The 27,622-nt window shown below is 37.6% G+C and overlaps 1 protein-coding gene across 1 annotated transcript in view; it reads left to right on the top strand.

The window, feature by feature from the left end:
* Positions 1–27,622, top strand: part of DEPDC1B (DEP domain containing 1B) — a 110,103-nt gene that overhangs the window by 63,218 nt on the left and 19,263 nt on the right. Inside the window, exons 4-8 of the mRNA XM_049857614.1 lie at positions 134–261; positions 918–1,048; positions 4,847–4,894; positions 12,434–12,574; positions 25,498–25,664. Coding sequence (XP_049713571.1) covers positions 134–261; positions 918–1,048; positions 4,847–4,894; positions 12,434–12,574; positions 25,498–25,664 — 615 coding nt within the window. The remainder of the gene's footprint in view (positions 1–133; positions 262–917; positions 1,049–4,846; positions 4,895–12,433; positions 12,575–25,497; positions 25,665–27,622) is intronic.

Genomic DNA, 27,622 nt, shown 5'->3' with positions numbered 1-27,622 from the left:
AAATCCATGCAAAGTTCGTTTATATTCCTAGTTATTATTTTAAATCCGATAAGAACTAGCCAGATGAAATACATCTGTAACAAAATGATTTACCATTTTACATTGAGATGTTTATAATCTCTCTCTCAATTAGAATTCAGAGATGTGGTTCAAGCGTCACAGTATTGCTATTGGAGAGGTGCCGGCTTGCCGTCTTGTCCACCGCAGACAGCTGACAGAGGCCAACGTAGAAGAGATATGGAAGTCTATGACGTTGTCACAGTATGTGCCTTAGTTTCTACTTTTAATACTGATATCGGCGAGAACTTTTAGTGCATTTTTTCCACTCTTTTGCTTCTCTACTACCCTCTGCATAGTTAATTTTCTGAAATTATGTATAAAAATCTCAACTTCCGATTGCATTATTTGCAGCTGCACTGCTTAGCAAAACCAATTTTACTGAATTCTTTGCATTGTCTATCATTATTTATATAATAGTTAGGAATAGGAGCTTAAAAGTTTTTAAGAAATCTTAAGCTTAATGAAACTCATGTGGAAAGTCTGGTCTCCTATATATTTTTTTATAGGTTATGGTAAGAGTGTCACAGCAAAATTTTTCTCAAAAAAAAAAAAAAAAAAGGAATAGTAGCAGTTTCTCATCATTGGATAAGCCAGTTTTTATAATATTTTCACATATAAAACTGTTGCCTTGGCATTCAGGTGTTATGTTATTAAAATCAGTGAAGCTGTATGTTAATGGTGAAGGATATCTTTTAAGTTTGTTTTTGTCATACTCAATTTTTAACCTTTTTTGCCCCACAAAGACATTGGGTAATACATGAAAATAATACATTCTAGAGATTAATCTTTTGCAGTACCAGATTTTTTGATAAATAATGATTTTTAAAAAGTAACTAATTTATTATTTGTTTGTATAGTTTACAGAAAATCCTTGGCCTACATTCCTTAGAAGAAATTTTAGACAGCAAACTTGTCAACTCCAAGTTCATCATCCATAATGTATATAGTGTTAGCAAGCAGGGAGTTGTTATCCTTGATGACAAGTCAAGTAAGTACATAAAACCATTTTGTTCTAGGTTGACCCAATATGTTGGCTTTTATTCAACCCTTGCCTAAACTCTGGTGTTTAGTTTTTTTAAAATAAAAATTACTTCTTCACTGCATCTACCTTTCTCTTATTTAATACTTTTAACTAATTGTTTGGGTTAAGAAAATGTTGTAGAAAGATGAGTGTCCAGGCCCCTGAACAAAATTCATCCAAAGGCTAGTTCAATATTAGTTACACTGGGCATAAACCAAAAACCAAGCCAGCTGTGGTTGAGTTGATTCCAACTCACAGTGACCCCATGTGTGTCAGAGTAGAACTGTGCTCCATAGGGTTTCCAATGGCTGTAATCTTTTGGAGCTAGATTGCCAGGCCTTTCTTCTGAGGTGCCTCTGGGTAGATTTGAACCACCAACCTTACATTCAGTAGCTGAGTGCTTAACCGTTTTCTCCACACACGAATTCCTTACTGGGCATTAGGTGGCTCCCCCTGGAAGATCCCTGAAAAGTGAGTAAGCTTGAGAACTAACTGGGAGTTTGATTAGTTTTAAGGTGGGTCCTGGGTCTGATTGCATTTAGTTCTCATTTATCTTTTCATTATGGTATCTCTGTGTCAGATTTTCTGGGATTGTCTTGATTTATGTATTTTAAAGTTTCTCGCCTTCTTCCTATGATGGGCTCTTTTATTGGTTCTTCCTTTGATTCAACTTTTTTTTTCCAGGTTAAGAATAAGATTTTATTTCATTTTGATTGCTTTCATCTTTATTTAGTTTTTTTTTTTTAATTGTACTTTAGATGAAGGTTTACGAAGCAAACTAATTTCTCATTAAACAATTAATATACATATTGATTTGTGACATTAGTTGCCAACCTGACGACATGTCAACATTCTCCCCTTCTCAAGCTTGGATTCCCCATTACCAGCTTTCCTGTCGCCTCCTGCCTTCTCATCCTTGCACCTGGGCTAGTGTACCCCTTTGGTCTCATTTTGTTTTATGGGCCTGTCTAATCTTCGGCTGAAGAGTGAACCTGAGGGGTGATTTCATTACTGAGCTATAAGGGTGTCCAGGGTCCATACTCTTGGGGTTTTTTCAGTCTCTGTCAGAGCAGTGAGTCTGGTCTTTCTTTGTGTGTGTGTGTGTGTGAGTTAGAATTTTTTTCTACATTTTTCTCCATCTCTGTCTAGGACCCTCTATTGTTATTCCTGTCAAAGCAGTCAGTGGTAGTAGCCAAGCACTATCTAGTTGTGCCGGCCTTAGTCTGGTGGAGGCTGTGGCTTATGGTCCATTAGTCATTTGGACTAATCTTTCCCTTGTGTCTTTAGTTTTCTTCATTCTCTCTTACTCCAGACAGGGTGAGACCAGTGGAGTATCTTAGATGTCTGCTCACAAGCTTTTAAGACCCCAGACGCTACTCACCAAAGTAGGATGTAGAACATTTTCTGTATAAACTGTGTTATGCCAATTGAATTAGATGTTCCCCAAGACCATGGTCCCCACAGCCCTCAGCTGAATAATTTGGCCCCTCGGGGAGTTTGGATGTGCCTATGGAGCTTCCATGACTTTGCCTTGGACAAATCGTGCTGGCGTCCCTAGTATTGTGTACTGTCTTACCCTTCACCAAAGTTACCACTTATCTATTATCTGTTTTCCCACCCCTACCTCTCCACTCCCTCATAGCCACCTTGTTTCTTTTTGTGTATAAACCTTTTCATGAGTTTTTATAGTAGTGGTCTCATCCAATATTTGTCTTTTTGTAATTGACTTATTTCACTCAACATAATGCCCTCCAGATTCATCCATGTCTTGGGATGCTTCACAGATCCATCATTATTCTTTATCGTTGTGTAGTATTTCATTGTGTTTGTGTACCATAGTTTGTTTATCCATTCATCTGTTGATGGGCATCGAGGCTGTTTCCATCTTTTAGCTATTGTGAATAATGCTTCAGCGAACATGGGTGTGCTTATGTCTATTCGTGTGATGGTTCTTATTTCTCTAGGATATACTCCTAGAAGTGGGCTTGCTGGATCATACGGTCTTTCCACTTCTAGCTTTTTAAGGAAGCGCCATATCATTTTCCAAAATGGTTATTTCATTTTGCACTCCCCCAGCAGTGTATAAGAGTTCCAATCCCCCCGAAGCCTCTCTAACATTTGTTATTTTCTGTTTTTTTTGATTCATACCAGTAATGTTGGGGTGAGATGGTATGTCATTGTGGTTTTGACTCACATTTCTCTAATGTCTAGTCATCAGAAGCATTTCCTCATGTATCTGTTGGCCACTTGAATGTCTTCTTTGAAGTGTCTGTTCATATCCTTTGCCCGTTTTGTAATTGGATTGTCTTTTTGTTGTAGAGATATTGGATTTTCTAATAGATTTTAGACGTTAGACCTTTGTCTGGTTTGTCATAGCCAATTTTTTTTTTCCAGTCTGTAGGTTCTCTTTTTACTTTTTTGTTGAAGTCTTTTGATGAGCATAAGTGTTTAATTTTTAGAAGATCCCAGTTATCTAGCTTATCTTCTGGTGTTTGTGCATTATCAGATACGGTTTGTATCCTGTTAATGCCGTGTGTTAAGGCCCCTAGAATTGACCCTATTTTTTCTTCCATGGTCTTTATATAGTTCAACTCTTGATGCTGAGATTGGATGAAAGCAGAATGACCTTTTGGATATGTGATGATGGTATTATGCTTTTTGGCAATATTATTAAATTTAGGGCTGGTGACTCCTGGGCAGCAGACAGAGTTGCACTAGTAGGAACTTGAGCAGTTATGAGAGGGAAAGAGGTTTTTCTAGGCCATGTTTCCTGACAGGGACAGAATGCATCTTTGAAATCTGAAACTACTCCTATATCAGGAAGGAAGGACAGTGGGAGACAGTAATGAACAGATTTGTGATTTCATGAGTTGTCATGTTAATATCAACATGTAAAATTAAGTTACATAGAATGAAAGGGGTGTAGACTTTGAAATACATATGAAATTCTTTCACATTCCCTGAGTGTAGCGAACATTAGTACTTTGAGCTGCCAGTTAGATGACCAGGCATCTTTCAATTTCTTACACAAGTTCTTTAGAAAGAAGAGAGTACTTCACAAGCCTCAGATTCATTAGATTTAACACAATTCAACAAGCACCTTCACAGTTTTACAGAAAGTGGAGAGGATGAAGAAGTGGATGAGTGAACGCTGGCCCAGGTCATCAAGTGTCCGTGCCAGGGCCAGGAGGGAAGAGACTCTCCACCAAATGGTTCCCTGGAATTTTCCTGTAGCAGTGTCGCTATTATTACTTTAAGGCTCTCCTAATATTAATGGTACATGTCCACACGTCACTGGAGCTTTCTCAGCCTAAAACATTTTAGAAATGAAACATTTAAAATGACACTCATATTGGACTTGTAGAATTTACCTTTTTTGGGTGCTTGTTAAACTGGTTTAACAAATCTATTTGATAACTAATAATTTACTTTTTCAGTTTCTTTTTCTTAATTCTCAAGATAATGGATTTGTTAGTTTGTTTGCTTGTAACAACTCATCAAATGTCTTCATTTTACTAAAGCCTTAGAAGATATATCTTACCCTTAAAGACATTTGTAGATGTGATTTTTACAAACACATGTTCTAACACTGATACTAAGGAAAGACTTTTAAATGCCATAATACGTAACTAGGTGAGATATATAATGTGATTTCATATTTTACTTGGACAAGCAATACATTCTTATTGTATCAAGATTGCATATAATTCCTTGAGTTATATGTAATTGCATAAAATACTCTTTTTTATTTTTCTTTTCCTGCAGAAGAACTTCCTCATTGGGTACTGTCAGCTATGAAGTGTTTGGCAAACTGTAAGTACTAATTACCTACCAGTTTTATAAAATTAGCAGAAATTAATGCCCTGAACTGGAAAATATTTCTGCTTAATGGCCTGAGCACTGATTTGAAATCTGTGAGATAGACAGTTAATGGTTTTGGTAAACAGCTGTGCTTTTGGAACCCTGGTTGCATAGTGGTTAAGAGCTCAGCTGTTAACCAAAAGGTCAGCAGTTCAAATCCACCAGCCACTCCTTGGAAACTCTACGGGGCAGGTCTACTCTGTCCTATAGGGTCACTGTGAGTCGGAATCGACTCAACGGCAATGGGTTGTTTGTTGATTTTTGTTACTGTACTTTTATTGATAAATTTATCTGTGACTCAGTGAGAGCACTGAGTTATGGAAAGTTTTTAAAGGAATTTAGTGCTTGACTTTCCAGTGGCTGTAATAACACTGCAGATAAAATCCACACCACCCTTTCTGACTGCTTCGTTTTAGGAAAGACATTAGTGATATTGCACGTGATACTGTAACACATCGTTGCCTGTTAACAGTTTACAAGCTTTTATTCCTAATTACCTACATGAATTCCTAAGGATTCCCTGTACTTACACTATCAATTTGCTCAGCAGATCTTGCCTAGTTTGGGCTTTGCACAGGGTGATATTTTAAGGGGGAGAGCGATGTTTTAGAAGACTGATCTAACTGAAAGGCAGAATGGTTTAGAAGGAGAAGAACCTGCATGCAGAGGTACAAGAAAGGCTATTTCAATAATTTGGGTGTAAGTTGAGGGGGCCTGGACCAGTGTGGTCCCTCTGAGGATTTTCAGAGAGTTGGATATCATAGGCACTGCAAAGGAGCGAGTTAACATAGTATCTCACTAACTGTACCTTTCTTGTGGAGATTTTCAGAAGGCTTAACCCAAAGAAAAGATTTCGATGGTTAATGGCTTAACTCAAAAAAGCGATTTTAATGAGAAGAATTCCAGTTATTTTGACAGATTGATAATGGTGATATTTGATCTAGAGTACCTTTTGTTATAGTTGTTGGGTGCTGTTGATTTTGACTCATAGCAATACCATGTGACAGCACAGAACTGCGCCATAGGGTTTTCTTGCCTGTAATCTTTATGGAATCAGATGGCCAGGTGTCTCTGCCTTGGAGCTGCTGGGTGGGTTCAAATAGCTAGCCTCTTGGTTAGTAGCCAAACACTTAACTGTGTGAGCAACTTGGAAGCCGCATGAGTCATACCAGAGAGGTAGTTTCTTCCCTTTTGGGTAGGACTAGAATGTAAATAAGTAGGTGTGTAGTTTCTTGAATTAGTCAGTCCTGAATTACTGATTTAACTGGAGTTAATTTTGTTTGATTATACAATGGAACTCAGTATAATGTGGGTAAGCTTAACAGTAATAGATTGAAAATGATTTTGTACTATCATTCTGAATATGATTAGCAATATTAGTTTGTGTGAAGCAAAGTCCTCTGGGTTTAACTATTAAAATATTCATTGATTTTTGGTTAATATTTTGGAATCTCTCAGCTGCCGAATACTGTGATTTTAGTTTGGAGGGGTGCTTTTTATTCTTCCTGTCCAACCATTTGAAATAAATTAAATTTAAATTATATATCTTTGGCCAGAGACAGAAATGACAAGAAAGAAGATACAAATGGGAAGTTAAATTACCCATTTCTGAACTCCCAGCAAACCAAGGATTTGGAAGTTGATCAGCTGGGAATGAATACAGGAAGCTACTATAACAAATTTAGACTATAATATGTTCTAAAGTAGAGATTAATGTGTGTTTATAACGTTGAATTTCTAGTGATTATCGAAATATAGTGGAGAATATAATTTTCCCACAAGTAGGATGTATGCATTACCATAAAATCCTGCATAAAGGTTATTATAGCTGGAATTACATATCAGTGGAGAAGAAAGATGTGAGCAGTCACTTCATAAGGATCTTCGCATGTGTGAGGTGGTGTTATGTTAGGTAGAAAATTTTGGAAACAGGGAACATGTATCAAGTACAATGCTTTGTGAATGGCTGACATACAATAAGATATTTATTCATGTGTCAAAGGAAAAAAGGTGACCAAAGGACATGGTTATCCTTCTGAATAAAAACAAAACAAACAAGCCAAACCTGTTGTTGTCAAGTGGATTCCAACTCATAGTGACCCTGTAGGAGAGAGTCGGACTACCCCATAAGGTTTCCAAGGAGCGGATGGTGGATTTGAACTGCTGACCTTTTGGTTAGCAGCTGAGCTCTTAACCACTGCGCAGCTTTATAAAATCACTAATTTTTCCAAAAGTCTATTTAGCCCCCCAAATTTAATTTGGATTCATCAAAATCATAACATATTCCTTTTCCTCCTAACTTAATAAACGCAGATTCATCATAGCCATCTATAAGGGAATAGAGGAATAGATAAATTATATATTTTGAAGGCCTTCTTTTCTGTAAACATGTTGACTCCTTTCCTCTTAGGCCATCTTGCATTTATTGTAGGCCATGAATGTGTAGGCCACTCATTGTTAGTTTGTTGTACTGTGGGGGCTTGTGTGTTGCAGTGATGCTGGAAGCTATGCCACCAGTATTTCAAATACCAGGGAGATCACCCATGGTGGACAGGTTTCAGCGGAACTTCCAAACTAAGACAGACTGGGGAGAAGGACCTGGTGATCTACTTCTGAAATGATTGGCTAGTGAAAACCTTATGGACAACAGCAGAACATTGTCTGATATAGTGCCAGAAGATGAGCCCCTCAGGTTGGAAGACATGCAAAATACAACTGGAGAAGAGCTGCCGCCTCAAAGTAGAGTCAACTTTAATGACATGGATGGAGTCAAGCTTTCGGGATCTTCACTTGCTGATGTGACTTAAAATGAGAAGAAACAGCTGCAAACATCCATTGGAACGTGGAATGTATGAAGTATGAATCAAGGAAAATTGGAAGTTGTCAAAATGAAATGGAATGCATTAAGATTGAAATTCTAGGCATTAGTGGGCTGAAATGCACTGGTATTGGCCATTTTGAATTAGAAAATCATATGGCCTACTATGTCAGAAATGACAAATTGAAGAGGAATGGTGTCACATTCATCATCCAAAAGAACATTGCATTTCAAGATCTATCCTGACGTACTGTCAGTGATAAGATAATATCCATACTACTACAAGGAAGACCAGTTAATATGACTATTATTCAGATTTACTCATCAACCAAGAAATTGAAGATTTTTACCAACTTCTGCAGTCTGAAATTGATCAAACATGCAATCAAGATGCCCTGATAATTACTGGCATTTAGAATGCAAAAATTGGAAACAAAGAAGAAGGATTGGTAGTTGGAAAAAATAGCCTTGGATAGAAAAGATGGCAGAGATTGCATAATAGAATTTTGCAAGACCAACTACTTATTCATTCAAAATACTGTTTTTTCAACAACACAAATGGCAACTCTACACGTGGACCTTGAAGGGTAGAAAACACAGGAGTCAAATCAACTACATCTGTGGAAAGAGATGATGGTGAAGCTCAGTATCATCAGTCAGAACAAGACCAGGGTCTGACTGCAGAACAGACTGTCAATTGCTCATATGCAAGCTCAAGTTGAAGATGAAGTAAAAACGGTCCATGAGAGCCAAAGTACGACCTTGAGTATATCTCACCTGAATTTGGAGACTATGTCAAGAATAGATTTGATACAGTGAACACTAATGAATGAAAAATGGACAAGTTGTGGGGTAACATTAAGGACATTATACATGAAGAAAGCAAAAAGTCATTTAAAAAAGAAAATGGATGTCAGAAGAGACTCTGAACTGTGGTCTTGAATGCAGAGTAGCTAAAGTGAATGGAAGAAATGATGATTTCAAAGGGCAGCTCAAGAAGACAAAGTATTATAATGAAATGTGCAAAGACCTGGAGTTAGAAACCAAAAAAGAAGAACATGCTCGGTGTTTCTCAAGCTGTAAGAACTGAAGTAAAATTCAAGTCTCAAGCTGAAATATTGAAAGATTCTATGGGCAAGATATTGAACAACACAGGAAGCATCAAAAGCAGATGGAAGGAATACACAGAGTCACTGTATCAGAAAGAATTGGTCGACATTCAACCATTTCAGGAGGTAGCATGTGATCAAGAACCGATGGTATTGAAGGAAGAAGTCCAAGCTGCACTGAAGGCTTTGGAGAAAAACAAGGCACCAGGAACTGACAGAATATCAATTGAAATGTTTCAACGAATGAATGCAACACTGGAAGTGCTGACTTATCCATGCCAGGAAATTTGGAAGATAGCTACCTGGCCAACCGACTGAAAGAGATCCATATTTGTGCCCAAAGAAAGGTGATCCAACTGAATGCAGAAATTATCGAACCAATATTATTAATATCACACACAAGTAAAATTATGCTGAAGATAATTAAGAAATAGTTGCAACAGTACATCAAACTGGATTCAGAAGAGGACATGGAATGAGCTATGTGATTGCTGATGTCATGTGGAATTTGGCTCACAGCAGAGAATACCAGAAAGATGTTTACCTGCATTTTATTGACTGTGCAAAGGCATTTGACAGAGTGGATCATAACAAATTATGGATAATATTGTGAAGAATGGGAATTCCAGAATACTTAATTGTGCTTATGTGGAACCTGTGCATAGGAAGAGGTAGTCCTTGGAATAGACCAAGGGGTTACTTTTCATGGTTTGAAATCAGGAAAGGTGTGCATTGGGGTTGTATCCTTTCACCATATTTACTCAATCTGTATGCTGAGCAAATAATCTGAGAAGTTGGACTATATGAAGAAGAACGTGGCATTAAGATTGGAGGAAGACTTGTTAACAACCTGCATTTTGATATGCAAATGACACAACCTTCTTTGCTGAAAGTGAGGAGGCCTTGAAGCACTTACTGATGAAGATCAACATCTACAGCCTTCAGTGTGGATTACATCTTTACATAAAGAAAACAAAATCCTTACAACTGGACCAATAAGCAACACCATGGTTAGTGGAGAAAAGCTTGAAGTTGCCAAGGATTTCATTTTACCTGAATTCACAATCAACGCCCATGGAAGCAGCAGTCAAGAAATCAGATGATGTATTGCATTGGAAAAATCTGCTGCAAAAGACCTCTTTAAGTGTTAAAAAATAAAGATGTCACCTGAGGACTAAGGTGCTCCTGACTCAAGCCATGGTATTTTCAATTGCCTCATACGCCTGCAAAAGCAGGACAATAAATAAGGAAGAGAGAAGAACTGATACATTTGAATTATGGTGTTGGCAAAGAATATTGAATATACCATGGACTTCCGGAAGAACGAACAAACTTATCTTGAATGAAGTACAGCCAGAATGTTTCCTAGAAGCAAGGATGGTGAGACTTCATCTCAAGTGCTTTGGACACATTATCAGGAGGGACCAGTCCCTGAAGAAGGACATCATGCTTGGTGATGTGGAGGGTCAGGGAAAAAGAGGAAAACCCTCAATGAGATGCATTGACATAGTGGCTGTAACAATAGGCTCAAACATCCCCAATGAGATGCATTGACATAGTGGCTGTAACAATGGGCTCAAACAGCCCCAATGAGATGCATTGACATAGTGGCTGTAACAATGGGCTCACACAGAGCAACAATTATGAGGATGACACAAGACCAAGCAGTGTTTGTGCAGTTGTACATAGGGTCGCTGTGAGTCAGAACTGACTGGACGACACTGAACAACAACATGTTTCCGTACTTTTGTTGTATGAACACTTTTACTGTTGACCAGCCTTCTAATTAGTCACAGATTGTGAGATTTATGCTATATAAATATTTCCTTTTTAATTTTTTTAAAACCAGGTTAACTGTGTTTTTCTCATTGTGCATGTTTACAGATCACAAGAATTCATGCAAAAATGAATATAAAAAAATCAAAGCATTTCCTGTCCAGAATCTGTCAGGAATAAAATTTATAAAGAAACTCTAAATTTAAAAAATATGTTTCGAGGTTCAAGATGATTAAGAAGCAAATCACCTTAAAAATATGACTTCCTCTCGTCAATATGCACTAGCACTTTTAGGGAAACTTTTTTTTTTTTTTTAGCATATTTCCAACAAGGAAGATGAAATATTCACAAAGAGGTACAACTGCTTAGAAGGATCTGCGTACTTATCCTGGTAGGGAGCAATTCTAGCACTGTGTATTCCTTGCTGAGACATATCAAACTTGTTATTTCAATTCACTAAGCTTAGGACATTTCAGAGGAGGAAAAAAGAAAAATAGGCTACATTTGCTACTAGGTTAGTGTGGCACCACATGTATTTCATAAATTCATAGTACTCAGTGTTTTTGCCAGTCAAATGAAATTATTTTATAAGAACTGTACCACATTAAAAGGTAAGAAAGTTTTCAAGGAGACCAACAAAACCCCATTTTCACCATGTCCCAGTGGCCTCGAAATGTGAAGCATTTTATAGAAATTGTTTACTGTTCCCTTTAGCTTGAGCCTTTCTCTTTCGTTGTAGCTATTCTGTGGGAATATTTTCCTTTAAATTTTTCTTGATTTCTTCTTTCATTCTCCTGGGGCTAGCGGTCTATTTGGGTATAGTTGTTTAGTCTTGCATTCTTGCTTGGCCCAGAATTGGCTGACATAGTCCTGCACCTTCCTTCTTCCATGCTGTAATGGAAATAAGAATGTTGCTAAACTGTTCCTCATGGGACCACTTGCCATTTTCTCAAGGCACAGACATTTCTGGTTCATCTCCCAACTTGGCAGGGTAAACTTGGGGTCTATGTATGAATCGGTGGGGTCATTTGCTGCCAACCCTATAGAGAACTTAGTATTTCTTGTTCCCTTTTGGTCCTAGACCTACACGGATCTTTGCCTTGTGCTGGTGTACCATATGCTGGGACCAGGCTCTTGTAGGGTTCCTGTAGTTGCTCCAACTTTTCACTATGGCTTTGTTTGATATAGTGTCCTTTGATTACTGGTTGAAGATCAAATAGTTTCTTAGTTAGAATGAATGAACAAGAAAAAATGTAAAATCTTGTCAGGCGATCTTTTAAAAGAGTGTAAATTTTTACTAGTCTAAAGGAGCTTAGTTAGAGGCAAAATTGATTATTTCATTCAACTCTATAACTCTAGGATTTTATAACCACAATGATGAAATAATGAAAAGCATCTTTGAAAATTTCTTTATCACTTGTCTTTGTCTGTTACATTTGTGAGCTAATCATTATTTTGGTTAAATGTATCAAAGCTAGGAAAATGTTGAATATTTCAAAGCAAATAATCATTGTTTACATTTAATAAAAATGCCTTCGAGAGGGACATATAAGGAAGAGTGGATTTCTTTTAAAATTGTTTTGTTTTATAATAGATTTGTAGCTATTTCTGTACATAGATTTCAATTTAGGCATAAAGGATTTTTTTGTGTAAAAGTTCTTTGTATGTCATTTTCCGCCATGAAAACATTTCCGATTTTGAATGTACAAACTACATACACGCATAAAGATGAATACTTACGGTTACTTGCGCCATTAATATTTTTCTTTCTCTCTCTTTTTTTAATAGGGCCTAATTGTTCAGATTTGAAGCAGCCTATGTACTTAGGATTTGAAAAAGATGTCTTTAAAACTATTGCTGATTACTATGGTCACTTGAAAGAACCTTTGCTTACATTTCATCTTTTTGATGCTTTTGTCAGCGTATTAGGTAAGTTGTAATGAACATATATCTGTGTTATTGATACTAAATCATTTCATTTTTTGTTATCTTTTTTTGGGGGGGTTAATTATATTTTTTATTGTGGTACAAATATATGTGACAAAACATTTGCCAATTCAGCAATTTCTACATGCATAATTCAGTGGCATTAATTACATTCTTTTTTTGTTGTTATTATTGAAAGATATCTTCTTTATTGTAAAAATATAGATAACACAACATTTGCCATTTTAACATTTTTTATGTGTACAATTCAGTGAGGTCAGCCACATCAAGCATATGCAACCATCACCAATATCCATTGCCAAACTTTCCATCCCCTTAAACAAAAACTCAAGGCTATCTAAACAGTGACTCCCTCCTTTCCCTGTCCCTCCCACCCCTGGCAACCACTGAAACTCTGATCTCTGCACATGTTTTGCAATTATCTTTTCTTTTTTTATTTATTTTGCTTTAGGTGAAAGTTTACAAACCAATTCAGTCTCTCGTATGCAAATTTATACCCATCATTTTTCATTATCTTGAGACTTTCATTAGGCAAAGATCATGTCATTTTTAAATAAAAACTAAAATGGTTAAACTATATTATGAAACTCAAAGCAAGGGTCAGTAGTTTCTATTTCTTGAGAAAGAATAATACATTGTATTTCATTTTTGTACAAAGAAGTATAACTTTATTGGTAAGGAAGAATGTGAATTTGACATTTGCTGTTCATGATTAAATCTACTATTCTGGATATGACTTCATGAATAGTCAAGTGTAGAAGGTTTATTTTCATTTAGAAATCTAACTTTCTATAGAAGAAATAGGTTTTTGTAGGATTATTTGCTATTTAAGACTTGTAAAATAAATATAGTAACTATCATTTCCTAAAACTTGTTGCTATTCCTTACTTAAATTTATACGTCAGAATTTACACTATCATAGAGGGTCCTGGATGGAGTGAGAGAAGAATGTAGAGCAAAACCCAAACTCACAAAAAAAGACCAAACTTAACAGGTCTGCGAGAGACTGGAGAAACCCTGAGAGTATGGCCCCTGGACACCCTTTTAACTAAGTACTTAAGCCACTCCTGAAGTTCACCCTTTAGCCAAAGATTAGACAGGCCTATAAAACAAATAATAACACACATAGTTCAACTGTACACCAGCCCAAAAGCAAAGATGCGAAGGCAGGAAGGGGCAGAAAAATGGAAGTTGAGAAGGGGAGAATGTTGACATGGATTGATGGGCAACCAATGTTGCAAAAAATTTGTGTATTAATTGTTTAATGAGAAACTAATTTGCTCTGTAAACTTTCACCTAAAGCACAATAAAAAAAAAAAAAAGAATTTACACTATCAAAGAAACATGGTTGAAGAGAAAAAGAAACATCATTGGCTTTAGGTCTTTCTGATATTGTTCCTTTCTTCTTGAAAACCTGATTTTCTTGTTGCTGTTACGATTGTTCAATGAGTATTATTGTTTTCACATAAAAAAGTTTGCTGTAAAGACCAAATTATTGTGTGATAATCATACTTTGCTATATAAATTTGTACAAATTAGCATACTTTTCTGTCAAAACAAAATTTTCCTCCCCTCCCCCATCTCCTTCTCTTTTCTTTCCTTTTCTCTCTTCTTACTTTGATTTTGGAAAGTATAGATACTCCCATAGTAGCCTAACAAAATAAAGTATCAGCAATATGTAAATAAGTTAACTGATCTCATAGCACAATTTTTTAGATTTTAGGATTTTGTCATTTCTCTGATAATAACAACAAAAAATAAATCAACATAAAAATTATGTTCTTAGAGTGAGTTTGTTTTCAAACAGATCAACGTTCGAACATGTGAGGGATTAGACCAATTACTGGATTTTATGACCACTGGCCTTCTTGGTGTTTTGTTTACAGCCAGAGGGTTGTTAATGTGATGCCTGATGATAAATACTTATTGTTGTTTAATTTGCTTATGGACTAATTGAGTAGATTCTCATTATAGCCATCTACTGCCATTATCCTACTGGTAAAAGAAGAGTTCTAAAGACTGGATTAAAAATAATTTTTAGGTTTCCTTCTCATTTCCCGTTTTTATTATGTTCTGTAGTAAAATAATCTGATTTGGAAACAAGAAAGAACTTGGAACTTTTAAAATTTCAACTAATCCCAATTTGTCATACTTATATTTATGTTGCTATGAGCCGAAATCGACTTGATGGCGACAGGTTTGATTTGGTTTAGTTATATTTATGTCACTGGTTTATACTCAGTTGTTTATTTTGATGTGGGGCACTTCTACTCTGTACTATAGAGTTACTATAATCAGAATCGACTCAATGGCAACAGGTTTGGTTTTTGATTTTAATTCCAAATTGACACCAGAGTCAGCTGTGGGTGGATAAATATCAAATTCTGCCTTTTCTGACACCAGCTATGGGGATAATAATCAACCTAAATCAAAATCCCCTCATCACTTTTCTACCACTTCTGTTCTGATGCCAGCTGCCTATTCATCACTTCTTCTGACTCTTATCACACAAAGATAAGTTAGACCTCATAAGTTAAAGGAAAATCCTCCAGACTGCCAAGTCAGCTCAGTACTTCAGACACCAGCCGCAAGCTTGAGTCCCCAGGGATCCCATAACTTGGCTGGCTACAAATTTGGGGTTTTCCAACTATCCCTTCAGGATACCAGCTGCAAACTCGGGTTCCCAGCCCCTTTCACTTCTGACCCTGCTGTCTCTCACTCCTCCCTTGGAGTTGATAATTCACTGGAACAACTCACAGAACTCATAGATAGAGCTATACTGACAATTATAATTTTATTATTATAAAGGATACAAAGCAGGATCAGCACAGAGTCTGGGAGAGTTCACAGTGTGGAGGTTCCATGTCCCAAAAGAGGGATGTGTTAACCCTTCCATGTGCATCAGTGTCTTTCACTAACCAGGAAGCCCTTGGAGCTTCTGTGTCCAGAACATTTATGGGGGGCTCATTACCTAGGCATGATTGATTAAATCACATCTCCCCTTTTTCCCCCCCACACCCTACCCCCCCCCCCAGGTCAGCTGACCTCAGGTATTAGTCTTTCTGGCTTGGCCAGCTCTGATCTGAGCCACCTCATTAGCATAAAGTCTCAGATGTGGTCTGGAGTCCTAAATAACAAAGGCACCTCAATTACTCAGGAAATTCCAAGGATTTAGAAGTATCTCTCAGGAACCAAGGACAAAGACCAAATTACCTTAGGTAAAGTTACGCTCTTTACTCTACAGCCACCTTCTGAAATATCATCTACAGAAGGTTCAGGATGGAGAAGAGTGACTAGATTGGGGAATGTACTGCACTTAAACATCAGCCTAATGTATGTGGGATGGTCACAGTATATTAACCTTGCCTCATCCAGTTCTTCTTCAGTGACAATATAAGACACCTTCCATTGACAACTTTTTTTTTTTTTAGCTGCTTCGTCAATAAGTTTATTGTCTTTATCAGAAAAATCTTCATACAAAATTGTGTTTTGGTTTAGCTCTCAGCAGCCTGCTCCTGAGCTCTGAGGAAGCTTGTCATCTTTTGAGCTACTTGATCTTTCTTCTGTGCTACTCAGTCTTCCTTCTGGGCAAGGGACGTTTTGGGATGATTCCACCTCTTCTTTTTAAAATCTTTCTTAGGTTCCTTCTCATAAACTGGATTCTCTTGTATAGCAGCATGTGTTTTCTTATACATTTCTTCCGTCATATCTGGAGTTATGTTGTTCTTTATATATTAAGAGAATTGTTTCTTGTAAGCATCTTCATCTTCTTCCAGTAGGTAACAGAAAAAGTCTGCAACATTCTGACCCATGATGTGTTTCCGACATACTTCTGCATTGAGTTCCTTGCCTTCTGAATCATAAACAGGGAATTGTTTGGTACTGTGAGTGATAGATAAGCCTCCATCCACAGCCCTCTTCAGAGCCCCAAAAACTTTATTTCTAGTGGCAGTTCTGGCAAGGCTTGCATCCAGAAAGCACGTGAAGGCACCAGGTTGACCATTAGTGCTTTCCACATTGTATTCATCTCCAGTTAGCTTTACTTGGCCTTTATTGATCTTGTCCATGCCAAACCTATTGAGAAGACTGTGGACCAGCAGCAGGCAGGTACGATATGCTGCAGCATAACTTGTCAGACCAATTTTCACACCATACTTTGGGAGTTCGTGAGCATAAGCTACGTACGCAGATTGTCATATCCCCTTCTATATGGGTATTAGCAATCTGGCAAATGATATCTCTGTTGGTTACACGAATTATCATCCTGTATTTGGGTGTGCTGTACTTATTTTGATCCTGGATTACCAAGCATTTCTGTGCACAGGAATCAGTTTTACCCTCTTGTCTTCCTCTACATTTCACTTGGTATCTCTTGAAGTTGGCCTTGTTCTTGGCACCTTTAACAAACCCCGTCCTGCGGAACAGGGACTGGTGTCTGTGGCTCACCACAGACCATCATACCCAGCAGCTCGTTGGAAGGTGGGAGGGAAAGTAAAACTTTTTTTTTGGTTAAACTCTTATATAGTCAAAGAAGAAAATCTTCCAAATTATGGAAGATTGTAATTTGTTTATATGGTTAGCAAAGGTTATTTAATACAGCTATTCTATTATCATCTATGGGAAAAGATATGTATCTAGATATATGTAGGTTGAATCCCGATAGAGTTGACTCATTCCTTAAACCTTTTGTCTTGCTCTGTTTGCATATAACTATATAAAGTATTTAAAGTAGCTATTCAGTCTTTTTTTTTTATTCAGTCTACGGAGCCCTGGTGGCAAAGTGGTTAAGAGCTCAGGCTGCTCACTATGAGTTGACTTGATGGCAGTGGGTGGAAATCAGTCTACATTGCTTAGAAGCTAAAAATTCTATAGCATTTTCAGTGGAAATTATTTTCAATTTAATGAAAATTTTTTTGAGGTTCATTTGCTTCTAGCGTGATTGAGCTTATGTCAAAGCTATGACCCTGAGAGCAGGTAATTATTGTTGCTGCATGAAACCGGATTTCTAAGTGTTCTTGAAGAAGGAGAAGGAGAAGGAGAAGAAAGAATGAAAAGATGTGACATTTTTGGAGATACAAGACTTATTCTTTACTTACAGTTAAAAAAAAATTATTTAATTTGGCTAGGCCCTCTGACCTAACAACATAAGTGCCCATCATAATTGATTTTCATTTCCAAAATGGCAGTCCCTTGTATTAATATCAGAGCCCAGCTAACTTTTGAATGGAGTGAATGAAATAGGGTAGTATCCTTTACCCCAACTCCACACCTACCTTAGAATTCATCGAGCTTGTTGGAAACCTAAATGTGCAGAGAAACACCAGAAATGAGTGTTAAGAGAATAGATTTATTTTAAGTGGGTACAATTTGAATCAATCAGCATCAAACAGAAAGAACTGGGGAGGCTCTCCAAATGGAATGGTGAAAACACATTATATAAACAGGGTCGGGGCAGGATAGTCTCGTGAAGGTCATTGTAAATTCCTTCCATGTTGGTTTCTCAGGAGATAGAGTCAGAGTACATGCAGGGTCTCGGGGTCGGTCAGTTGTAAAAACAGAGTCATTAAGGACACGCCATATACACTAAGAAGCCCTGGTGGTACAGTGGTTAAGAGTTCAGCTGCTAATCAAAAGGTTGACAGTTAAAATCCACCAGCTGCTCCGTGGAAACCCTAGGAAGCAGTCCTACTCTGTCCTATAGGGTCGCTATGAGTTGGAATTGATTCAAGGGCAACAGGTTTTTGGTTATATATCCTAAAACACAGCTTCCAAGCAGACCCTGGAATTCCTGTTTCTCTAAACTGGCTACACATAGATTATTCGCCAAAAGGGCCCAATGCCTAAGGCAAAACATTCTCCCCTAAGCTGCTTACTAAGCTATTGTTTGACCTGAAGGTGACTCCAGGAAAACCATTTCCATAAAGGTTCAAAGTTCAAAAGGACACCAAGGGTAAATGGCCTGGGTGTGTCACCCCAAATCCATGGACCCCAGAAATCTAGATTCTAGGAGAATTAAAGCAGTCTCAAACTATCTAGCATGCGATAATTTAGCATATTGAGGAAAAGGGGGAGGCAGATAGGAAGTATAAAAGGGTATGTGAGCAAGGAATAGTGTTTCAAAAAATTGGGTGATTTGTAGTTTATATAATTTTTAATCTGAGATCCCACACTGGAGGTCTATGGGCCAAATCTGGTTCATAAATACATATGGTTTGACCTGTGTGTTTTAAAAAGAAAATTTAATTAGTTGTTGAACTTTAAGAAGCAGGAGATTCACATAAGAATTCATGTTCCTGGCTTCCTTAAAAAAATTGGAAGATCCGGAAGTCCTGGGCTTGAATTTTCTATGGAACAAACTTTAGTCTTTAGGCATTTGCCTGTTCTAGATATTTCATGCCACCACTCATCTGTCAGGTTGTTGTGCTGTGGTGGCTTGCGTGTAAAGGGTAAAGGATACTACCCTATCTCAAAAAAATTTGGCCAATGGAAACCTTATGACATTTCAAGATCTGTCCTGAAGTACAACCCTATCAGTGGTAGGATAAAATCCATACACCTATGAGGAAGACCAGTTAATATGACTATTACTCAAATTTATGCACCAACAACTAATGCCAAAGATGAAGAAATTGAAGATTTTTGCCAACTTCTGCAGTGTGAAATTGATCAAACATGCAATCAAGATGCATCGATAATTACTGGCGATTGAAATGCAAAAGTTGTAAACAAAGAAGGATCAGTAGTTGGAAAATATGGCCTTAGTGATTGAAATGACACCAGAGATCGCATGATAGAATTTTGCAATACTAATGACCTATTCTTTGGAAATACCCTTTTTCAACAAGATAAATGTTGACTATACATGTGGACCTAACCAGATGGAATACACAGGAATGAAGTCTACTACATTTATGGAAAGAGGTGATGGAGAAGCTCAATATCATTAGTCAAAACAAGGCAAGGGGCCTATAATGGAACAGACTATCACTTGCTCATATGCAAGTTCAAGCTGAAGCTGAAGAAAATTAAAACAACTCCACAAGAGCCAAAGTATGAAATGACCATGAGTATATCCCACCTGTATTTAGAGACCATCTGAAGAATAGATTTAACACGATGAACACTAATGACTAAAGATGAGTTGTGGGATGATGTTAAGGACATCATAACATGAAGAAAGCAAAAGGTCATTAAAAAGAAAGGGAAGAGAGAAAAGACCAAAATGGCTGTCAGAAAAGACTCTGAAACTTGCTCTTAAACATAGGGTAGCTAAACCAATGGAAAAAATGATGAAGTAAAAGAGCTGAACAGAAGATTTCAAAAGGCAGCTTAAGAAGAAAGAGTATTATAGTAAAACATGCAAAGAGCTGGAATTAGAAAACTGAAAAGGAAGAACATGCTTGGGATTTCTCAAGGTGAAGGAACTGAAGAAAATATCCATACTTCAAGTTCCAATGTTAAAGAGTTCTATGGGTTAAAGAAAAGAACAGCTCAGGAAGCATCTAAAGAAGATGGAAGGAAGTCACAGAGTCAATGTACCAAAAAGAATTGGTCTATGTTCAGCCATTTCGGGAGCTAGCATATCATCAAGAACTGATAGTATTGAAGGAAGAGGTCTGAGCTTCCCTGAAGACACTGGTGAAAAACAAGGCTCCAGACATTGATGGAGTACCAATTGAGATGTTTCAACAAATGGATGCAATGCTCGAATAATGCGCTTGTATATGCCAAGAAATTTGAAAGACAGGTACCTGGCCAACCAACTGGAAGAGACCCATATTTGTGCCTATTCCAAAGAAAAATGATCTGATAGAATGTGAAAAGGCAAGTAAATTTTTGCTGAAGATAATTAAAAAACGGGTACAGCAGTACTTTGACAAGGAACTGCCAGAAATTCAAGCCAGAATCAGAAGAGGACATGGAACGAGGGATATCATTGCTGATGTCAAATGGATCTTGGCTGAAAGCAGAGAATACAAGCAAGATGCTTGCCTGTGTTTTATTGACTATGCAAAGGCATTCGACTGTGTGGATCATAGCAAATTTTGGATAACATTTCAAAGAATGGGAATTCCAGAAGACTTAGTTGTGTTCATGCGGAACCTGTACATAGACTAAGAGGCAGTAGCTGAAACAGAACAAGGGGATACTGAGTGGTTTAAAATCAGGAAAGGTGTGAGTCAGGGTTGTAGCCTTTCAGTGTACTTATTCAATATGTATGCTGAACAAATGATCCAGAATCTGCACTGTATGAGATCACCACATGAGGATTTGAGGAAGACTCATTAACCTGTGGCATGCAGATGACACAACCTTGCTTGCTAAAAGCAAAAGATGACTTGAAGCACTTACTGATGAAGATCAAAGACTACAGTCTTCAGTATGGATTATACCTCAACATAAAGAAAACGAAAATCCTCACAACTGGACCAGTAAGCAACATCATGATAAATGGAGAAAATATTGAAATTGTCAAAGATTTCATTTTACTCGGATCCACAGTTAACACCCATGAAAGCAGCAGTCAGGATATCAAACAACATACTGCATTGGGCAAATCTCCTGCAAAATGCTTCTTTAAGTGTTAAAAAGCAAAGATGTCACTTTGAGGACTAAGGTGCTTCTGACCCAATCTGTGGTATTTTCAATCATGTCATGTGCATGTGGAAGCTGTGCTGTGAATAAGGAAGATCAAAGAAGAATTGATGTATTTGAATTATGGTGTTGTTGAGGAATATTAAATATACTATGGACTGTCAGAATAATGAACAAATCTGTCTTGGAAGAAGTACAGCCAGAATTCTCTTTAGAAGCAAGGTTAGTGAGACTTTATCTCATGTACTTCGAACACGTTATCAGAAGGAACCAGTCCCTGGAGAAGGACATCATGCTTGGTTAAGTAGAGGCTCAGTGAAAGAGAGTAAGACCCTCAATGAGATGAATTCTCACAGTGGCTGCACCAGTGGGTTCAAACAGCAGCGACTGTGAGAATGGTGCAGGAGAGGGCAGTGTTTTTGTTATGTTGTATATAGGGTTGCTCTCAGTGAGTTGGAACAGACGCCAGGGCACGTAACAACAATAATAGTGTTGAGCATCATTTTATGTGCTTATTAGCCCTTTGGAAACCCTGGTGGCATAGTGGTTAAGAGTTTGGCTGTTAACCAAAAGGTCGGCAGTTCGAGTCCAACAGGCATTCCTTGGGGCAGTTCTACTTTGTCCTATATGGTCGCTATGAGTTGGGATCAACTCGATGGCAATGGGTTTTTGTTATTTGTATGTCCTGTTTTGTGAAATGTCTATTTGAGTCATTTGTTCATTTTTAAATTGGGTTGTTTATCTTTTGTTGTGGAATTGTAGGGATTCTTTATATATTTTGGATATTATACCCTTATCAGATATATAGTTTGCAAATATTTTCTCACATTGTCTATGTTGTCTCTTTACTTTATTGTACAGAAGTTTTTAGTTTTGATGAAGCCCAAGTTTATATATTTTGTCTTTTGTTGTCCTTGCTTTTGTTGTTGTATCTAAGAATGTGTTGTCTAAAACTAGGCCCCAAAGCATTACCCCTGTTTTGTTATACAGAGCATAAATATTCCTTTTAATACTTTTTTTAGGCCTCGTTTTTGTAATCCATATATTTACAGTTTATTATTTTGTTAATTTTTCTTAACTGTTGTATCACAAATATTGATATATAACTTTAAAAATTATCACTTTTAATTGCCATGTAATAGTCTATTGATGAACAGGTATTGAATATTCTGTATGTCTAACACTATACTAGGATATATGATTTGCTAAAACAAATCCATTACGCTTTCAATTAATGTGTAGTCTCATTCACAGAACAATATATGAACGTGCAATATAAAGTTTGCTTCTAGCGTGGTGGAGCTTGGTGCCAAAGCTGTGACGCAGAGACCGTTTAACTATTGATGCATGACACAGGACCTCTGAAAGTTTTTTTTAAAAAAAAAGTTGTGACATTTTTGTAGATGTAAGACTTTTTCTTTACTTACAATTTAACTGAAATCTCACTTTTAAAATGTTTTTAGTAATTTGGTAAAAGAAGGTATTTGTGGACTATAGTGATACAAGACTTAATGGAAAAAGTGGAAGATTTTATGGAGTAATAAATCTGAATCCAACTAGTTCTTACCATTGCAACTGCTATAACCCTTGTCATGGATTGAATTATGTTCTTCCAAAAATGTATCAGTTTGACTGGGCTATGCTTCCTGGTGTTGTGTGATTTTCCTATACGTTGTAAAACCTGCCTCAATGATGTTAATGAGGGACAACGAGTGGAAGTTTTGTTAGTGAGGCAAGACTCAATCTACAAGACTGGGTCGTGTCTTGAGGCAATCTCTTAAGATATAAAGGGGAGAAGTAATCAGAGAGACAGGGGAACCTCATACCACCAAGAGAGCAGTTCCTGGAGCAGAGTGCATCCTTTGGACCCGGGGTCCCTGTGCAGAGAAGCTCCTAGTCTGGGAAAAGATTGATGAGAAGGCTGACAGAGAAAGGCTCCCTCTGGAGCTGACACCCTGAATTTGGACTTTCAGCATACTTTAATGTGAAGAAATGAATTTTTCTTTTTTAAAGCCATCCACTTGAGGTATTTCTGTTATAGCAGCACTAGATGACTAGGACAACTCCATACAGACATCATCATGCCTTCCTTAGGCTGTTGCAGTAATCTCTCAGCTGGCCTTTCTCTGTCCTGTTAGTCCTTTACAACCTATTCCCTTTACAGCTGCCAGAGTAAAAAATATTCTGATCAAGTGACTCGCCTGCTCATAGCCTCCGATGGCTTCTCAGGTCGCTGATAATGAAATCCTTAACCATGGCCCACAAGGCTCTGAGCATGATCTGGTTCTTTGCTTCATCTCTAACCTCATTTCTGACTTCTCTTTCCCTTATATACTTCTCTGTCTTCACACTGTCCTGATTGCTGTTCTTCAGACTCCAAGCTTGCTCCCAGTTCACAATCTTTGTACTTCCTGTTTCCCATGTCTTGAAAGTTCCTCCTTCCGGTATTTCCATGGCTTACTCTCATTTCCTTAAGGTCTGTGCTCAAATGTCAGAGAGGCTGCTCTGAAACTCTAGAGATGTTTTCCTGAGCACATCCCATCGCCCGCCAGCTCCTTTCCTGCTTTATTGTGTTTTACAGTATCTTTCCACTTAATGTCAATTTAAATATCTGTTTGTTTATTATTTGACGCTTCTGCCAGGAAGTTAGATCCATGAGATCAGACAGGGATTTTGTTTTATTCCCCACCACATGTCCTCTCTTAAATGAGCTCTTCGAATAAAAAAAAAAAAAAAAAAAACCCAGGGCCGTCAAGTTGATTCCGACTCATAGCGACCCCATAGCGACCCCATACTTGGTGGCATAGTGGTTAAGTGCTACGGCTGCTAACCAAAGTGTCAGTGGTTGGAATCCACCAGGTGCTCCTCGGAAACTCTATGGGGCAGTTCTACTCTGTCCTATGGGGTTTCTATGAGATGAGTCTTCGAATATAGGCAGGGTTTAATAAATATTTATTGCCTAAATGACAAAAAGTTAAAACATGCTCATAAATTTTTTTCTTTCCATGGATTTGATTACGTAGAATTGAAATCAAGTCTGCGTTGATGATAATGACGATAATCCGAGGCAACTTTCTGAAGTACATCCAGGATCAGATCTTGGTATATAAAAGGTCCCTCCTCCCACCTCTTCATCCCTCCCACGCACATCCATATTGCCTGTGGGGTTGAACCCAAACTCCTTAATAGAGCATTCAAGGCCTTCTAAGATCTCGTCTCTGCCAATTTTCCGGCTTTATTTCTACTAAACCATCACCTTCAGAGCATATCTTCAGTCATATTGAATGATTTTCAGTTTCCTAATATGCCGCATACGGACATCTCTCGCAGCACCTCTCCACTTTGCTACTTGTTTGTTTATGGGTCTCTTCTTCTCACAGTGTGTAAGCTCTGTAAAGGAAGGGACCTGACATATCTTTGTATCTCCAGAACCCAGCACAGTTCCTGGCGTATCTTACGTGGTCAATAAATATTTATTGAATGAAATAAAAGGTGATTTTGTCTCTAAGTCAGTCTAGTGGGAACTTGGAGATGTTGAATATAGAGCAAATACATTGGTGGAAGCGGCTTCACCTCATTAGAAGGTTTGGGTATGATTGTGCCCAGGGGCATGTACAGTTGAGGAGAATATAGTATTAAAATATCCTAATTTTTGGTAAAATCATAGCCAAGATGAGGTAGATGGTGTGCAACATGATAGAAATAGTACACTTAGCTAAAACAAATAGCCCGTGTGGGAGGAAGGGTTATTTGACGGATATTACTTGGAAAAAAGTGGAGCTCTTTTGCAGTGGGCTATGGGAACTTTAGTCCTGTTGTAAACTGTGAGAGTCATGCAGGATGGTGATGCTGCTGATCATGAGGAAATAACACAAGGGGGTGAATTCAGCCGCAATGGCACATTTGTATTATTGCTCATGCTGTCTTGGAGCTGATAATGTCCGTATCCAGTAAGGAAGAATTGGGTTAGCCTGACTGTTCCTGTTCACTGGGAAAAAAATGCTATGAAAATCCGTTACGTCTGTCAAGAGTGTGGGAGGGGGAAATGGCTGTATCTGTTCTGTATTCCTGGTTGATGGTTTATATTTTCTATGTTGTTTTCATTTTTGGATTTTTATTTTTTTGTTGTTGTAGGTGCTGATTTTTGAGTGACACAATCAATTGGTCCAAATACAGTTGAATATGTGAAAGTATTTTATGTAATTTTAGTAATAAATATTTCTTACAAATGTGAACATAACAAATATGTTATAACATATAACATATGTAGGTTATAGATTTTAAAATATGGAAACTTTTTTCTAAATCAGGTTTATTACAGGAAGAGAAAATGGCTGTTGAAGCATTTCAGATTTGCTGCCTCCTCCTGCCACCTGAAAACAGGAGAAAGTTACAACTGTTGATGAGGATGATGGCAAGAATCTGTTTAAATAAAGAGATGCCACCACTGTGTGATGGCTTTGGCACCCGAACGCTGGTAGGTTGATTCCTAGCATGTAACCTGACTTGAGTTGTTGGAATGAAATTCAATAGAGTTTACTCGTTTAGGCAATCAAAAGATGGTTTGAGGCAGGATTGCTTAAACAACTGTGGCTCAGGATTCACCTAGACTGGTGTTGTGTTTTTGGTGTACATGTTTTAAAGGATGTAATGGGAAGGAAAGAGTGAGTTGGGCAGACTGAGTGTAGAGAGCTGCTGCACCCTGTTCTACATCTTAAATTGATACACAAAGAGAACAAAGGCTTATCAGACAGGACAAGTGGTCTCTCAAGAATACTCCATTTTCTCCAATCCCAGGACAAAAAGGGTTGCAAAGCTATTGTTACTATAACCAGTAGGAGAGCTGCAGCATATAAAAAAAAAAATAATGGATTAAAATCACTCTACTAAGGAAGACGTAAAATGTAGAGTTGGACTAAACAAGTTGTGAGGAGAGAGAGAGAGAACATTTATCCCTGGGAGTAGAGTCTAAGGGCTCATGAATGAAAATACTTATTAAAGTTTTCTCAATTTTGCATAAAAACACACGAAAATTTTGAATCCTACTTTGTAGTATGTCAGCGCATTCTTTAAAATAGGGTTTATGTTTAGAATCACTTACTAGTTACACCTCCTCATTTCTCTCCAAAAAAGCCTTGAAGCAAAATTGATACTTCCCTGGAGTGTATGTTCTTGGCATGTCCTGGTAAACCACTGTACCCCTGGGAGCCACTGGGCCCAGTTTTAGAAGTATGGACTAAGATCAGAGGGTCACTCACTCCCTAGTAGAATGATTCATGTTCTCTTTTGGGTGGGTAGATGGACAGGGAGTGCTAGGGATCTCTTTGAAAAGTTGGTGAACATTTGTACCTACTCCCCAGAACAAAATGCATGTGCAAAATTTTGTCTACAATTTCAGAGATTTCAGAGATTCCCTGGGGCCCATGGTCACTAGGTAGAGTCTCTGCCCATGTGTGTCTCTGCACACTTAAATGTGAGTGAAGATAAAGTGTCATCTATAATGTGTGAATGTAATGAAGCCTTATTAAATTATATGAATAATTACATGATCTTGTGCTTATAGGTTTTGAAATAAGATTGCAAAACCACTTATCTATCTCAAATTTTTTTTTTTTTTTTATTGTACTTTAGATGAAGGTTTACAGAACAAACTAGCTACCTGCCCTATAAAGTAGCTGTTTGTATTTTTAGTAAATGACTAGATCTGAAATTTTGGACTAGGGAGCAAGTACATTTTTATCTATCCATTTTCTTAGTATTAATAATAATAGTAGCCACCAGTTGTTGTAGACTCATGATGACCCCATGTGTGTCAGAGTAGAACTGTGCTCCAAAGGGATTTTTTTTTTTTAATTGTGCTTTAGGTGAAAGTTTACAGCCGAAGTTAGTTTGTCATACAAAAATTTGTATACACATTGTTATGTGGCCCTAGTTGCTATCCCTATAATGTGACCGCACATTCCTCCTTTCCACCCCGGATTTCCCGTGTGCATTCAACCAGCTCCTATCTCTTTCTGCCTTCTTATTTCCAGAGGGTTTTCACTGACTGATTTTTTGGAAGTAGATTGTCAGGTCTTTCTTCGAGGCACTTCTGGGTGGGCTTGAACCATCAGCCTTTTGGTTAGCAGCCGAGCCTGTTAACCATTTGCACTACCCAGGGACTCCTGTGAATAGAGATGCCCTCTGTAATCCTCATTACTCCCCTCAGCTGTTGTTAAATTGGATCATCTCTGAATATCTGTTGTGTTAGTATCTAAAGCTTAATAGAGAGTCTTTTCTCTAATAATTGCCCCTCCACTGTATGTCAGCAATGAAATTAGTAGAAAAACGAAAAGAAGAAAAAAAAAGTCAAACTAAATGATAGTATAAAGAATGGAATAGTTAATACGAATTCTGTGCAGCCCTGCAGTATGTTTTCTATTTCTGCTTACTGTA

The sequence above is a fragment of the Elephas maximus genome, chromosome 2 (assembly GCF_024166365.1).
Source record: "Elephas maximus indicus isolate mEleMax1 chromosome 2, mEleMax1 primary haplotype, whole genome shotgun sequence".
NCBI classification, from domain to species: Eukaryota; Metazoa; Chordata; class Mammalia; order Proboscidea; family Elephantidae; genus Elephas; species Elephas maximus.
Note: the sequence above shows the minus strand (reverse complement) of the source record. Positions and strands in the feature narration are given on the sequence as shown.